The sequence below is a fragment of the Nelumbo lutea genome, chromosome 1, assembly GCF_056320005.1.
Source record: "Nelumbo lutea isolate HS-2025 chromosome 1, American lotus-T2T, whole genome shotgun sequence".
Taxonomy (NCBI): domain Eukaryota; kingdom Viridiplantae; phylum Streptophyta; class Magnoliopsida; order Proteales; family Nelumbonaceae; genus Nelumbo; species Nelumbo lutea.
The window spans coordinates 159,665,782-159,683,265 of NC_142684.1; the positions used below are offsets into that span (position 1 = coordinate 159,665,782).

At 38.7% G+C, this 17,484-nt stretch overlaps 1 protein-coding gene across 4 annotated transcripts in view; it reads right to left on the reverse strand.

Moving 5' to 3' along the window:
- LOC148878700 (fanconi anemia group F protein (FANCF)) overlaps positions 1-17,484 on the reverse strand; it is a 32,134-nt gene that overhangs the window by 3,101 nt on the left and 11,549 nt on the right. For 2 of the 4 annotated variants that reach the window (XR_016103510.1, XM_088958869.1), the window contains exon 6: positions 16,694-16,794. Coding sequence is in view for 3 of the 4 variants with exons in the window: in XM_088958869.1 (XP_088814995.1) it covers positions 16,694-16,794 (101 nt within the window). In the remaining variant the exon portion in view is untranslated. Of the gene's footprint in view, positions 1-8,189; positions 8,231-8,343; positions 8,413-16,693; positions 16,795-17,484 lie in introns of all 4 variants that reach the window. The other 2 variants (XM_088958860.1, XM_088958879.1) reach the window with 2 other exon arrangements.

Sequence of the window (17,484 nt, forward strand, 5' to 3'; positions counted from 1 at the left end):
TAATATTCACCGGCATCTTGAAAACAGACATGAAATACAAGAGCAGATTAGCCAATGTGGCCCTTATTAATGTAATCCTTCCCCCTAAAGACAGATAATTCTTCTTCCAAGCAACAAGCCTCTTAGCTAATCCTTCCACCACCGGATCCCAAAAACAACTCCTTTTTGAATTGTCTCCCAAGGGTAGTCCCAGATATCTCATAGGCCATTGTGACACTTCATGGCCCAAAATGCTAGCATGCTCCATCATTTCCCCTTTTTCCATATTAACACCTACTATGCAACTTTTGTCAAAGTTCACCTTCAAATTGGAGATAAACTTAAACAACTGGATTGTCAACTTAAGGTTTCTGACCCAATCCCTATTTCCTCCTTCACAAAATAACGAGATATCGTCTGCAAATTGCAAGTGTGTAATTGGGACTCTACCACGTCCAACCTTCCAACCCTCACTAGTTCTTGAGAAAAGAGAAAAGAGAAATTAGAGTAAAGAAAAAAGAAGAAAGAGGGCCTCCTTGCCTAACTCCCCTTAGGACCAGAAAGAAATCCACTATTGCTCCATTCATTAGCAAGGAGTAATGGCATGTCCTTACACACCCTCAGATGTGATTCAGTCCAATAAAAGAGCAGTAAAATATTTCAGATTATAGGAGAAAAGAAGAAGAAGAAAAAGATGGAGAAGAAGGGAGAAAGGAGGAGTTCAATAATCTCCTCTCACCCCTCACTAATTCTTTTATTAATCTTCATTAACTAGGTTAATTACAAGTCTTCCCTTAAGTGGCTGGCCAACTAAGCAAGAACTTTAAAAGAACTTATAAAAGAGGTTAACAGACCCATTAACATACAAAATAAATAGCATACTACTTAAACATAAAAACAAATGCTAGGGCCGATTTGGCCCAATCTCTCTACACTCCCCCACAAGCTAAGCATAGATGTCAATCATGCCCAACTTGCTTATATAGTGTGACAATTTCCCTTTTGGAACACCTTTGGTCAGAACATCAACCAACTGCTCTTCTGAAGAGATAAATGACAAACAAACTTCCCATGAAGCAACTCTTTCCTATATAAAATGTCTATCAACCTCTATGCGCTTAGTTTTGTCATGTTGAATAGGATTATATGCAATGTTGATAGCTGCTTAATTGTCACAGTAGAGCATCATTAACTTTTCATAGTCAACACCCAACTCTTCCAAAAGTGATCTCAGCCGCAATAATTCTAACACTTGCCATTGCCCTGTACTCTGCTTCAGTTGAGAATCTGGCTATTACAGACTGTTTCTTACTCCTCCATGAAACAATGTTCCTTGCCACCAAAGCACAATATCCTGAGGTGGATCTCCTATCATCAATACATCCGGCCCAATCAGCATCAGACCATCAGTGTATGCCTCCAGCTTTGTGTGTCCATGCTTGGCAGTTGGCAAACAGAATACCTTTCCATGGAGTGCCTTTCAAGTAACACAAAACTTTCTATAGCAACCATATGTGTATCTCTGGGAGAATGCATAAACTGGCTAATAACACTCACTGCATAGGAAATGTATGGCCGAGTCATGCAGAGATATAACAACTTTCCTAACAGTTTCTGAAACACTCCCCTACCAGACAACAATTCACCATCAGTAGAAGAGAGCTTATTATTGAGGTCTATAGGGGTGGAAGCCGGTTTAGCACCAAGTTTACCAGTCTCTGCAAGGAGGTCAAGAACATACTTGTGTTGAGAAATGAAGATACCATCCTTAGACTAAGCAACTTCAATTCCTAAGAAATATCTGAGATCCCCCAAATCCTTGATCTCAAATTCAGAGTTAAGAAATCTTTTAAGCCTAATCACTTCCTAGGTGTCTTTACTCGTAACCACAATGTCATCAACATAAACAATCAAAAAAGTTACCAAGGGGTTACTTCTTTTCAAAAACAAAGTATAGTCAGATTAAGTTTGTGTATAACCAAAAGAGACAAGGGCAGCTCTGAATCTCTTAAACCATGCTCGGGGAGACTGTTTGAGAAGATAAATGGATTTCTGCACTTTACACACCCTCCCTTGCATTTCCTTTCCATACGCCCCTGGAGGCAAAAACATATAGACCTCTTCATTTGGTCTCCATTCAAGAAGGCATTTTTAACATCAAACTAGTGGAGGGGCCAATCAAAAGTAGCAGTTAGAGACAACAAAACTCGAACTGAAGTCATCTTAGCCACAAGAGCAAAAGTCTCAAGGTAATCAATACCATACATTTAAGTGTAGCCTTTAGCAACCAATCTAGCCTTTAGCAACACTCATTTATAGCTCATTGATTCCTTCCCTTTAAGCAAATCCACAATATCCCAGGCATGGTTCTTATGCAAAGCATCTAGTTCAATCATCATAGCATCCATCCGTTCAGGTTTGGATAGGGCTTCCAGTACAGACTTGGGAATCACATGGGTAGAAACAAAGGCAAGAAAAGAGTAATAGGGAAGGGATAGAAGGCTATAGGATAGGTGTTCGGAGATACAATGTATTGTACACCTCCGCTTGCCTTTGCGAAGGGCAATAGGAAGGTCAAGGTCTGGGAAGGTAGCAGAAGGGTCAGGTGAAGGCTAAGCTGTTACCTCAAAAGTGATGGAAGGTGCTAGAGGCTCTATTGAAGGAGTGGAAACAAACTTGCCCATGCCTAAATCTTTGTCTTTGGTACCACCTTTGGACAATGGGATGTGAGAGAAAACTAGGAGGATGATCTGGAGGAAGAGGAACAGGAACATGAGAGGTAGATCCATTGGAAGGAGAAGCAACATGAGAGGTAGACCCATTGGAAGGAGAACAACTGGGGACATAGCAAATGGCTCATCAGAATTCTCCCCCTCAAGAGAAACACCAAAGAAAGGAGTAGACTTAGTAAATGTGACATCCTTAGAGACAAAATAGGTGTCATGAACCGGATCAAAACAACAATATCTCTTGTGTAAAGGCATATCCTAAGAAGACACACTTATATGCCTTAGGCTCAAATTTATGTCTCTAATGATTATGAACATGTACATAGCATGTGCACCCAAAAACTTGGAGAGGAAGAGAAAAGAGATCCTCATCCGAAAAGAGAAGGCTAAATGGGGTTTTAAAACCCAGAACCCGAGAAGGCATATGATTAATCAAATATGTGGCAATAAGAGCAGCATTCCCCCAAAATTTGATAAGAACTACATGGCAACTCTTCCTTTCCGCCACTCCATTCTGTTGTGGAGTGTAGGAAAAATAACTCTGATGAATAACCCCAAAGGTCTCAAAGTATGATGAAAGGTTCTTCTCCAAATATTCCTTAGCATTATCAGAGTGGAATATTTTGATCCAAGTATTAAACTGAGTAAGAATAAGTTCATGAAGCTTTTGCACAATGGTTGGAACTTCATCCCAAGATTTCATGAGATAAATCCAAGTATAATGAGAATAATCATCAATAAAGAGGATAAAATACTTGTAACCCCCCATAGTAGGCAAATGATATGGCCCCCACACATCATAGTGCACAATATAAAAAGGAGAAATAGATCTTTTATTGCTTAATGAATAAGAATGTCTACAATGTTTGCAAGTTCACATAACTCACAATGAAGACTCGATAAAGACATTCCCTTGAACATATCGGGAAACAAATGACTCAAAGAAGAAAAAAGGTAAATGATCAAACCGTAAATGACATAACATGACTCTATCAAAAGACTATGACAAAACAAACTCCAAGGCTACTCCATTAGGTGGTCAAAGACTCCTATTAGGTGTGTCCAGCAAGTACATTTCATTCGCCTCATGGCCACTCCTAATCATCCTCTGAGATGTTAAGTCCTGAAAAACACAATGGGTAGGAAAAAAGGTTATGCTACAGTTCATGGATTTAGTCAAGCTACTAACAGATAAAAGGTTGGTTTTAAGTTTGGGGACATGAAAAACAAAGGATAAGACAATGGTGTTAGAGGCCTTGATATCCCCTTTGCCAGAGATGGAAGCAAGAGACCCATCAGCAAGGGATATCTCCTCTCTACCAGAGAGGAGTTGATATTAGCAAAAGAGGTTAGATAAACTAGTCATATGGTCTCATGCACCAGAATCAATAATCCAAGGGATTTTATAGTTACCCGAAACAGTAGCATGATTTGAAGAAGCATGTGTACCTGAGTGAGCAAATGCAGATGATGAGGTGTTGTCAGAAGGGTTGGATGTTGAGACAGTGGTTTCCAAGTGATTCAGTAACCTCCCATACTTTTCAAATTCTGCCTTTACTGCTGCCAGTTGCTCCATAGCTTATTTTTCTTCACTTTCCCTATTCCCTCCTTCAAGCACTGTGGCAGCATTAGCATTCTTAGGCTTTCCAGTCTTGACCATTCTTCTTAAAATTATTGTTATTGATGTTATTCTAAAACCTGTCCGAGAGAAGATTTGGATGAAGTTTCCAACAAGTGTCCTTAGTATGTCGTGGTTTCTTGCAGTATTCACATATCACTTCTTTCTTCTCAGTCAGACCCTTTGGCTTTATTCCATCATGTGCAAAGTGTTCTATAGTGGGACCCTGTAACTGTACCTATCGCCTGCTCTCCTCACTGCTTACCATAGCATATGTCTGAGCAAGAGTGACCTCAGCCTTGGCCAAAATATCCTACCTAGTAATGTCGAACTCCGGGTTGAGTCCTATAAGAAACTCAAACACCATGTTTCGTTTCACAAATTTTCTAAATGTCTCTGCATCCTTGGCGCTCTCCCATGCCATTGTTTCCATAACATCAATCTCCTACCATAGTGACTTCAACATTGAGTAGTAGATAGCTACACTCTTCTCTGCTTGTTTCAAATTTTTCACATCATTCCTCAACTTGTAGGCCCTTGCAACATTCAATTTTTTTTATCAATAACTGTGGATTGAATTAATATTAAAAATATGAGAAAATCACATAGCAAGGGAGCTAAACAATCTTAGCTCCCAAGAACAACCATTAAACATCAAAAGAACAAAAATTACAAGACAATCCAAAAAATAGAATGTCTGTTCACCCCTTGTCTAACTAGACCATCTGCCAAAGAGTTCGCACTTCTTTTTACCCATTTGTATTGGATTTCCATGTCCTTAGTCAGCCACTTGAATTTCCTCTTTTCATTACTGTAATTCCAAAGTCTAAGACTATCCTCTTTCAGCCAGCTTACCACCACTTCAGAATCTCCTTCTATGATCAGCTTGTTAATATGCATATCCTTGATTCTTTGTACCCCTTCAAGAGCTGCAAGAATCTCAGCTCTCAAAGATCCAGAATACATAGCTAACAGATTCCCTTGTTCATCTCTTACTACTCCTATTCCAAATGGCCCTGGATTGCCCAAGCTGCTGCCATCAAAGTTCAGTTTAACAAAGCCATGGGGTGGGGGGATCCAACAAACATTTGAGGCCTTCCTCATTGGAACAAGTTCTACTATCTCCTTCCACTTTCTTTGCAGCTCATCAACTGAGAATTCTGCGAACAGAGCCAAGGTTTTCAGCCAATGTATAACCCTAATGTGGATGACCTCTAGCATTGCTTCCAAACTTCTCTCCTTATTTGTAAATATTCGTGAATTTCTCTCCTCCCAAATAGTCCAACAGACTGCAGCCCTCATACACCTCCACATAAACTTGACCCTTTTTGTTGGCCGAAACGGCATAAATGTGAATAGGCTTTGCACATTCGAAGGGGGGGTCCACCTTGCAACATTCAATTTTTGAGAATGTGTTTCTATAACACTATCCCAAATCTCCTTAACAAAAGTCATCTAGAGATAATGTTGACTTATGTGAGGCTGCATAGAATTGACTAACCATCCAATCACAGTGTAGTTCTCATGCATCCATTTCTCATATGTAGGATCAGTCTCTGTCGATTTCTCCTTATTGCCCGTGAGAAACCCTAGTTTACCTCTACAGCTCTACTACAGCCAAAAATCTTTATAGATTGTGCCCAAGCCAAACAATTTGTTCCATCCAATTTGATTGTAGTAACTCCTGTCAAAAGGGAATATACTGGACCAACCCCCAACACCAGGATTTGTTTCATCTCACTTCCAAATTGCTCCATTGACCAAACGAAAATAAAAAAACAAGGTTTTCAATCTTTAAAGACCTAACTAAGGTTAGCTCAACACCTAAAGGTCCCAAAACTAGGGTTTCACTGCACCTAGCTTCTGAGAAGAAATAGAGAAGTAGCCATTCTTATCAGAGCTTCCCAAACCTCTTCCAACTGTAACCACACACTTAAGGAGATCAAAAGGAGCCCTCCAAGCCTTGAGTGCCACACCCAAACAGTCTCTTTAACCTGTAACTGGAAACTCTCTAATCAGCTAGGGTTTTGGGAAAAATATTAGCAGCCCCACTTTCTTGGCAATCTACAACTAGATTCTGACTCAACAAACCCTCTACCAGCTAGGCAAAAAAGTTCTCTGAATAATCAACAACTTATCTCTCCATACACTCTTCTAATCGAAGGGTGTATGGGAAAAGAAAACAAAACCAAAAGAGGAAGACCGACTCTAATACCAAGATGTGATTCAATCCAATAAAAGAATAATAAAATATTTCAGATTATAAGAGAAAAGTAGGAAGAAAATGGAGAAGGGAGAAAGAAGGAGGAGTTCGATAATCTCCTCTCACCCTTCACTAATTCTTTTATTAATCTTCATTAACTAGGTTAATTATAAGTCTGCCCTTAAGTGGGTGGCCAACTAAGCAAGAACTTATAAAAGAGAACAAGCCCATAAAGAAAGTCCCATTAACATACAAAATAAATAACATACTACTTGAACATAAAAATAGATGCTAGGGCCCATTCATCCCAATCTCTCTACACCCTCTTATCCACTTACACCATCTCTCTCCGAAGCCAAAACTCCTTAATACTTCCAACAAAAAGGACCAATCTACCATATCATAAGCTTTCTCCAAGTCCAACTTGCAAATGAAGCATTTCTTTCTTTCTCTTCTAAAGTCCTCTACACATTCATTTGCAATCAAAATTCGATTGGTGATTTGTCTACCTTGTACAAAAACACCCTGATTTGGAAAGATAACAGAGGGTAAAGCAACCTTAATCCTCAATGATAGCATCTTAGCAATGATTTTATAAAGAAAGAATTGAAAGAACATAGGTAGGCACTTGCAGTCCCCTTTATTTATATCTAAGAGAAACAATACAAATATAACCATTATACCCCTGGATGACCTCAAGTATAATAAATATAAAAAATTCAAATAAGATGAGACAAATAAGCCCATAACCACAAAACTGAAAATAAACATAAACCTCTCAAACTCCCCCTCAAGCTGAACATGGATGTTAATTATGCCCATTTTGCCTACATTATAACCTAGCTTTGATCTAACAACTCTTTGTAAATACATTGTCCAACTACTGATCTAATGTAATAAGCAAAGCTCTCCTAGGATCATTTGTTCTTGAATAAATGATGATCTATATTAATATGTTTTGTCCCATTATGCTAAATGGGATTATAAGTAACATTAATAGATTTTTTTATTAGAACAATATAGTAAAATTGATTTTCATATTCAATTCTGCAAGGAAAGAAGCCACTACATGTCTAAAAATCCATGAACCATAGCTCTCTATCTCTACTTTGCTTCAAAACTACAACAAGCCACCGCTATTTTCTTCTTACTTCACCAAGAAATAAAATTTAGAAGATTAAGGTTCGTGCACCTATTTCAAATTTAAAAAAAAAAAAAAAAACCTTCCTTTCTTTTCCAAAACCCACCATATTATCTCTTTAGAGACTCCACCATATGCTTTTCCAGATCAATGAATACCATGTGAAAATCTCTTTCTTTCAAAGTTTTTCTATCAATTTCTATTTTTCTTTCATCATTTCCTCTTCCCCTTTTTACTTCCTCTTTTCTCTCAGGTTTCTTTAAATAAAACTATTGCATAGAACCCATCTGACATGAACAGGGAAAATGAAGATGCAGTCCACCCAAAGATCCCCCATCAAATGAATGGTCTGAAATGCACAGATAAGCCCTTTACAATGCTCAAATTAGATAGAAAGATAACCTAGAAAATGCATGCTTCTTTATTTAGAAAATGGATATACATAGATACAAATATACATATACAAGTATATATATATATATACACATATATATATGTAGAGAGAGAGAGAGAGCATACATTCTTTGTGCTCTTTACCATCCTGAATGCAAGTACAGCATCTATATGCCAAGAAAATACAACCAACCAATGAGAATAAATTGAAAATCTTATACCAAAAACATTACATGCATGCTCTAACTGCCACTACAAAGGGAAAAACAATATCTAATACCTAATGGTGGAAAAACTTTCTTTCAGTTGTGTCTCTATTTCACTCAAATACAATTTGAACAAGGGTGACCTGCAAACCCATATATCACCACCTTCAACTATGAAACAAAGCCAACTGAATGTAATGTTTAAATAAACACATAGAGAGAAATAAACCATAATACACTACAAAGAAAAAACAGAAACTACAAAAATCACTGTATAAATTAGAAAATTAGAAAGAAATAATTGACAAGTAACAAAATAAATGGGTACATACAAATTGAACAAACATATGGACACGTTAAAAGATTATAATTTATAAAGAACAAACATAAACTAAAACTTTAAGTATATATACTTGACAAATTACTATTAGTTGCAGAAACTAGGGTTTCAAGAGAGAGAAAGAAAGAAGAGAAGAGAAGAAGAGAAAGAAGAGAGCAAGCGTCAAGAGGTGTGTGTTATTCTTTGTTCACACCCTCAAAAGTTTACTTTATAATTTGAAAAAATAATAATTACAAGAAGGCCCCTATCTGGGTGCCCAAATACTGAGAGAGTATAAGAAAGGAGAAAAATACCAGAAACACCCTTGTCTAACCATTCTCAACACTCCCCCTCAAGCTAAGCATATATGTCAATCATGCCCAGCTTGGCAAGGTTCTTAGCAAACTTTGGATGGTGAACACCTTTAGTGAGGCAATCAGCTAGTTGGTCTTCTAACCTTACAAAAGGAAGGCAAATCTCTCCGCTAGCAATTCTTTCTCTAATAAAGTGTCTATCCACCTCAATATGCTTTGTACGATCATGTTGGACAGGATTGTGAGCAATATTTATGACTGTTTGATTGTCACAATATAGTCTCATTGGAACATCTGCTTGGATGCCCATCTTAATCGATAAGGTCTTCAACCAGACTAGTTCAAACACTTCATGAGTCATTGCCCTGTACTCTGCCTCAGCAATAGAACGAGCAACCACAGATTGTTTCTTACTTCTCTAGGAAACCATATTGCCTCCAACTGAGGCACAATAACAAGATGTAGATCTTCTATCATCGATGGACCCTGCCCAATCAGCATCTGTGTGAGTCTCAATCTTTAGATGGCCATGGTTGGAATACAACATCCCTTTACCAGGGCATCCTTTCAGGTAGGCTAAAATTCTAATAACATCCTGCATATGAGATGTCCTGGTTCATGCATATATTGGCTAACCACTCCAACAGCATACAAAATGTCAGGTCTAGTCAAACAAAGATACAGAAGGCGTCTCACCAATCTCTGATATACCCCCTATCTGGAAGAACTTCTCCTTCAATAGAGTTCAACTTGCAACTTCAATGCCAAGAAAGTATTAAAGATCACCAAGGTCCTTAATCTCAAATTCAGAAGTAAGGAATAACTTTAATTGAGAGATACCTGTGATATCATCACCTGTCACAACAATGTCATCAACATATACTATCAACATTGTTACTCTATCATCAACTCTTCTAATAAATAAGGTGTGGTCAGCCTGAGATTGAGAAAAACCAACCTTTAAGATGGCATTCATGAACCCGTCAAACCATGCTCTTGGAGATTGTTTTAGCCCATACAAAGACTTCTTCAAGCGGCACACTTTTCCAACACTGTTAGGAAAACTTACCCCAGGTGGTAAGTCCATATACACTTCCTCTTGTAAGTCCCCATTAAGGAAGGTCTTCTTTACATCCATTTAATATAAAGGCCACGAGTAATGGGCGGCAAGAGACATGATCACACGAATAGAGTTCATTTTAGCAACTAGAGCAAAGGTTTCCAAATAATCAATGCCATAAGTCTGAGTGTATCCTTTGGCTACAAGCCGAGCTTTGTATCTTTCAATTGAGTCATCTGCCTTGTGCTTAACAGTATAAACCCACTTACATCCAACAGGAATCTTATCTTTAGGGCAATGAACAACCTCCCAAGTCCGATTCTTTATTAGGGCCTCCATTTCTTGGTTCATAGCTTCCTTCCAGTGGGGGCACTGCATTGCCTCTATAACAATGCAAGGGATGGAAACAAAAGAGATAGCAGAAATATAGCACAATAGGAAGGTGAAAGAGCATCATAAGACACATAGTTAGTGATAGGATACTTGCTACATGTCCTCTTCCCTTTTCGAATGGTAATAGGAAAATCAAGGTCAGAATCAATAATAGGATTGTCAAGAGGTTCAAGATTACCTTAGTCTGGGGAATTAGATTGTGATGGGCATTCTGCTTCAAGAGCCACCCTCTTACTGCACCTGATGAAAAACTATTGTCAGGACCGAGGTCGATACATAAGAGAAGGGGGAATAGAGGTAAGAACAGGAAAGCAGAAGGGAGTTCAATCTTCACTTGCATTCGACCCTAAAGAGAAGGACAGGATGACTGGAAAAAGGAAGAGGATTCCAAAAAGGTAACATCCTTAGAGACATATCTCTTGCCAGAGAGAAAACCAAAGAATCTATAGCCTTTCTGGACTGGAGAGTAACCAAGGAATACACACTTAACTGATTTAGGATCAAACTTGTGCTAGGAAGGACTCGTATCATGAACAAAACAAACACAACCAATGACCTTAAGGGGTAGATTAAAAGGAGGTTCATCAGGGAAGAGTAGTTGATGAGGAAAATGAAGGTTAAGGACCATTGATGGGAGTTTGTTAATGAGATACACAACTGTCTCAATCACATGCTTGTTTTTTATTTTAGCCACCCCATTTTGTTGTGGAGTATGACTACATGAACTTTGGTTAATAGTGCCCCTGTCTTCAAGATATCTATGCAAGTGATGTTTAAAGTATTACTAGGCATTGTCAGATCTTATTATCTTAACTCTTTTTTCAAACTGTGTCTCGACCATATTCATGAAGTTTTGAACAATCATAGGAACTTCATCTCTACTTTTCGTCAAATAAAGCCAAGTATACCGACTGTAGTCATCAACGAAGAGAATGAAATATCTATAACCCCCCCATACAAGGGATAGCATATGGGCCCCAAACATCAGTATGGATCAAGTGTAAAGCAACATTACTTCTTTTACTACTTGCAAAATGTGTTTCTACATTGTTTGGATAAATGACAAACTTCACATTCAAAATTCAATTTGGACACAAAATCAAACAAGATTGGAAACGAAAAACTTGACAAAATTGACAAACATATGACCAAGGCAATAATGCCATAATTTCAAAAGACTCATTTTCTCATTGGAACAAGACTCGGCCTGGCTTGACAATCCATGCTCTAAAGGTCCATCCAGGAGGTAGACTCCATCCACTTATGCCCACTTCCAATCGTCTTCCCCGTGCTCAGGTCCTGAAAAACACAATGGGTGGAAAAAAAGGTCACTGAGCAGTTGTGGGATTTTGTTAGAGAATTAACTGACAATAAATTTTTTTGTAGTTGGGGCACATGTAGAACAAAGTCAAGAGAAAGGTTATTAGTGATTCTAACTTCATCCTGACCCGAGATTGGGGTTTGAGATCCATCAGCAACAATAATCTTGCCCTTCCCCAGGGTTAACTTATACGAGGTAAAATGTGAAGGCATACCAGTCATATGGGCACTAACCCTAGAGTCTACAATCCATGGGCTAAAGGAGGTGGAACAAGCAAGTGCAGTACCTGCCTTGGCATATGAACTAGATAGATTACTAACTCCAAAACAGATGAGGAGGATGTACCACCCTTCTCTAGCTGCAACAATATATTCCTGAGTTTGTCCATCACATCAGAGGAGTCAAGCACATCCGAGGGTTGAGCATCATTACCAACTATAGCCAAGTAAGCATTGCTTTTCTTCCCAATTTTGTATTTCTCCGGTTTTATATGAGAATTGAGCTTCCAGCACCTTTCTTTAGTGTGTCTTGGCTTGTTATAGTACTCAAATAACATCCTCGACCTTCTCTACAATGGGATGTTTGCTAGTAATTTGCTTGGGTCGAGATGACATAAAGGCAGAATGATCACTCATAAAGGATTGCATCATGGCGGTTCTTCAGCTTTCTTCCCCTTGTACAAGAGAGTAAGCAGTAGCAAGAGAGACAACGCCTACACTAAGAATGTGTTGCCTGGTGAAATCAAACTCTTGGTTTAAGCTAGCCAAAAGATCAAAGACTCTATTATCCTCTATGTACTTCCGATACTGCTCACTATCTTCAGGATCCTTCCAAACTAGAGCTTTCAAGTGATCCATTTCTTCCCAAATAGACTATAGAGAAGAGAAATACATAGCAACAAATCTCTCCCCTTGACGCATACTGCTAGCTTCCCTCCAAAGATGATACACTCTAGCAGTATTGTTAACTTGGGAATAAGTAGCAACTACCCTATCCCAGATATCCTTGGCAGATGGAAGAAACATGTAATTTCGGGCAATATGAGGTTGCATTGAGCAAATCAGTTATGATAACAAGGGAGTTGTCCTGTTCCCACCTTGCAAATTTCAAGTCTTCAGGACTCGGCCTCACTTCCCTTCCTGTGATGAATCCCAGTTTACCCCCCCCAGTAATGGTAAGTTTAGCAGACTGAGACCACTCTAAAAAATTAGCTCCGTCCAGTTTAACAGTAGTTATCATACCATTGGAAATATCTGTAGTTCCTAAGAGCACGTCAGGAACCATCTAAAAATCCTTAGATGATTCCATATTCTAACAAGCCACCTTTTCACCAACCAAAAGGGACCCCCAACACTTTAACCGAGGTTCCAAACCCAAAAACTAGGTTACCACACGGTTAAAAACCAAAGGAAGACCCAAAAAACTAGGTTAGCGACAAAATAGAGGGAGAAAAAAATCTCCCAAAAATCACACAATGCTCAGAAAATTACGGGGCCACTTCCCGTCAATCCTAAATTGAAAAAACGACTTGAATGATCTAAGTTTTACAGCAGAAAAAAAAAAATCATTAAACCTGTTGTACATTGATTGACATCAGATCTGGAATTTTTGCGATTTTTTCCTTGAAAAGTCCACCAAAAATCATAGAAGCTTCATATAATGACAAGAGTCATACCAATTTTTTTCTAAAATCAGGGCAAATCAAACTATGCTGGTTTCATAGACTATCACCGGCACATGTACGGGCTGCTAAGTCATCAGGTGGCAGTCTAACATCAGCAATTCGCCTCTGGGTAGGAGATCAGCAGAGAACCAACTCCCAAATGCTTCTACCCTCTCTAATACCAAGTTCCAAAAACTAGGGTTTCAAGAGAGAGAAAGAAAGAAGAGAAGAGAAGAAGAAGAGAAAGAAGAGAGCAAGTGTCAAGAGGTGTGTTATTCACTGTTCACACCCTCGAAAGTTTACTTAATAATTTGAAAAAATAATAATTACAAGAAAGCCCCTATCTGGGTGCCCAAATACTGAGAGAGTATAAGAAAGGAGAAAAAGACTAAAAACACCCTTGTCTAACCATTCTCAACGCTATTTATAAAGAAAAATTAGAAATAAAAAGAAAATAATGGTATATAGAAATTTGTAAACATGGAGACACATTGAACAAGAGATGTATAGTTGTAGACACATAAACCAGTATAAGTTAAATCACATAAAACTTGAACAAGAGACTTTTCAGTTTTGCTCTTTCATCACTTCTAGACGTGCATAGCACGTGCACTTACGGTAGTAGTAGTAGTAATATAAATTGAACAGTAGCTTTGGCTCTTCAATTCTCAACCCCAAGCCTTGTAGAGGCAGCTGATTTTGGAGAAATTTGGAACTAGAAATAGTGGTTGGGATCCTGGGCCTACTCCCTCTTCTGCTGGTCGTTCAGTCTGGAAAGGGATTGAGAACATTTATCCTAGTTTCTTTCAAGGGGTGAGGCTGAAAGTAGGGGACGGTAGAAGGATAAGATTCTGGCAAGACCCTTGGTGCAATAGCTCTGCCTTAATGGAGGTTTTTCCTTCACTATTTCTTATAGCTGAGGATAGGGATGTGATGGTGGCAGATCAGTTTGAGTCGTGTGGGAGTACAGGGTCTTGGTGTCCTAAATTTAGGAGACATCTCAATGACTGGGAGTTTTCAGACCTGCTAGCATTGTTCCAGCTACTTCAGACTCAACAACCATATCCAAATCATCAAGGTTCAGGGTTGTGGAAATGGTCCAGTGATGGCATTTTCTCTGTTAAGTCCTTTTATTAGAAGCTGGCTTTTGGTGGCTCTCAGGCTTTTTCTGTGGAAAGAGATATGGCTCCCTCACATTCCATCAAAGGCCTCCTTGGTATGGATGGCAGCTCATGGTAAATGTCTCTCTAGAGATCAGCTGATCAAGAGAGGTTTGGTGCTGGACTCTTTGAACTGTGTCATGTGTAACAAGGAATCTGAGTCTGTTGATCATCTCTTCATTCATTGTAATGCCACTCATAAACCATTCAGTCACTTCTGTTCCCTACTAAATACCAGCTGGTGTCTGCCAAGTTCTCTGCCTAATTTATTACTCTCCTGGAAACTGCCAGGCTCAAGTGGTAGGGGCAAGGTGCTTTGGAATACTCTTCCTCACAATGGTGTGTTGGGTTCTGTGGAAAGACAGAAATGGAAGGATTTTTGAAGGGAGTTTTGCTCTTTAGATAATGTGGTGGTTTGGGCTATGGCTACTCTGCATTCTTTGTTGTCTGCCAAGGATTCCTTCAAATATTTTTTGATCTGGTGCCACCCGAAATTGCTATTTTTTGTTGGGATGTGTTTCATGGAAAGATTAATACTTTGGACAACCTGCAAAAGAGAAGACCTTTCTTATTCTGTCCCCTAACTGGTGCCTTTTGTACAAAGTTAGTGGGGAGACTTGCTCTCACTTGTTTCTATCTTGTCCTTTGGTTGCAGTTATTTGGAGTTGGATTTTCTCTTTGTTTGGATGCAGGTAGAACCTACCAGCATGAAGTAAGCTTATTTTGTGATCCAGCTCAATTTATTTGGCCCACAAAATGGGGGAGATTTATGTGGAAGAGTGTTAGAGCAGCCACCTTTTGGACAATCTGGGAGAAAGGAACAGCAGAATCTTCAATGAAAAAGAACGAAGTCTCTCAGAACTAGAGGAGTGCATTCTAACAAGGGCAATACATTGGTTGAGAACCCTTAACTTATTTTACTCTTATACCTATGATGATCTATGGAGAAACTGATTGGCAGTGGCTAATAACTCCACAAGAAGCACTAGAAGTATTTCAGATCAGTCTCCACTTGTGGATGGGTTCATAAAATTGAACTTTGATGGAGGCAGTCGTGGAAATCCAGGGCGCTCAGGTGTGGGTGGGGCCTTGAGAAATGAGGCAGGCAACTTATTATCTCTGTTCTGAGGTCCAGTGGGATCAGGAGGCTCTACTAGAGCTGAACTACTAGCTGCTGTACAAGGAATTCAGATTGCAAGTCAATTGGGTGTCAACAGACTATGTATTGAAGGAGACTCTAAGGTGGTGGTAGGGTGGTTACAGGATCCAGATTCTGCTATTTGGAAATACATGGATTTACTAAGGAAAGTTAAGTGGCTAACAAGAAATATGACAATCAGAATACAGTAGGTGAGCAGGTCAGCCAATGCCATGGCTGATGCCTTGGCTAAACAGGGGGCTGTAAGGAAGTTTCTTTTTGTGGCTGAGTTGTAATACCTTTTTTTTATTTCAACTTTCAGTTTTTGGGCTCAAGGGTGTGGCTGCATCTCATGCCCCCCAAAGGGAGCTTGTAACTGCTTTAATCCTTTGTCAATAAAATCCATTCATTTATCAAAAAAAGGATTCCTTCAAATATATCCCACATCATCAGTATTTTGATTAAGGCTTCTCCGTATAGTTACTGGCTGTACATGGAGCTTACTGGACAGATATATGTTTTTTTTGTTCGTTATAGTATAATTTCAATACAATACCTTACTTCTTTCTTCAAAAAAATAATAATACAAATTGAACAAATATTTAAACACCAGGCATGCATTATCATGTTGCCATTTTATATTATATGGTCAAATTAACCAAAATAACACTCCCTAAATGTGTTAAGCTTTAAAAGGAAATAAACAATTTTCTTGTGTTAAAAAACATCTAGATCACTAACATTTGAGGATCACCCCTTGTATAGCCCAATGCCCTTAAGCACAATGCGTATGCCTGTAGAGGCCTTGGCCTCAAACCAGGACCTTGAGGCTTAATCTTTTCTTTTTTGATCGTTATCTTGAAGCAGCCTTTGTTTGTGTCCCTTCAAGGTGTACAACTCATGCCTCAAGTCTTAAGCCTTTTAAAACCATGATGAAAAGACAAGAATAAGCAACCATAGATGATCATCTTTAATTTACTGCCATTGTGAACCATGTTTAGACGGGTATACAGTCCAAGTGAACATCACGTAAAACAAAAGAATACATAGAAATACCAGGAAGGAATTGCAACTGCTGCAAGGATCGGTGATAGCTTCCATAACTGGTGAAGTTGACTACTAAGTAACACTGTCAAATACTCAAGAATGCTGTTTTCCTGATCAAGGAAACAAGAGGAACCAAGTAGAACCAGAAATAGATAAGAAGTAGAGATATGGAAAAATATAAAATACTGGAAGCACTATAAGAATAATCAAAACAACACCTACTTTGAGTGGCAATGATGTATAAATCAGCTGATATATCTTCATATTATGAATCCAAATATTAAACTGAAAAAATTAATTCTAATATCATTGACTATTATATAGCACAATTTTAAGGTGATATTTGGTGAAACCATTCCATATACCAAATCATATGATTCATGTTTCCTGAATAACCTATTTAAGATTTTTTTTTTTTTGAGAAAGGTTTAACCAAATTTCATTAAACTAGAAGAGAATATGAGAGTATGTACAAAACAGGGGAGAACCCCAAAGAGATTACAAGGGAGGAATTCTGTCACTATACAGATTTTCTAAGCCATCTGCAATGGGATGTAACTCCCTCAGGATCCAAAACAGATTTGCATTTAGACAATTCAAGGAGTCCCTTGCTTCTGCCAAGTAATGGCTCAACCTCCAAGGACCGAATCCTTATCCTTTCGCCATTTGGTGGTATTTTCTGAGTCCCCTACTATGGAGAGATTCTGAATACTGGAACTTTTTACTATTCTGATTCCAGTTGGAGCAGGCAGCACTTCAGCCTTGGTTGAATCTGTAAATCCAATTGGGCCACTGAAAAC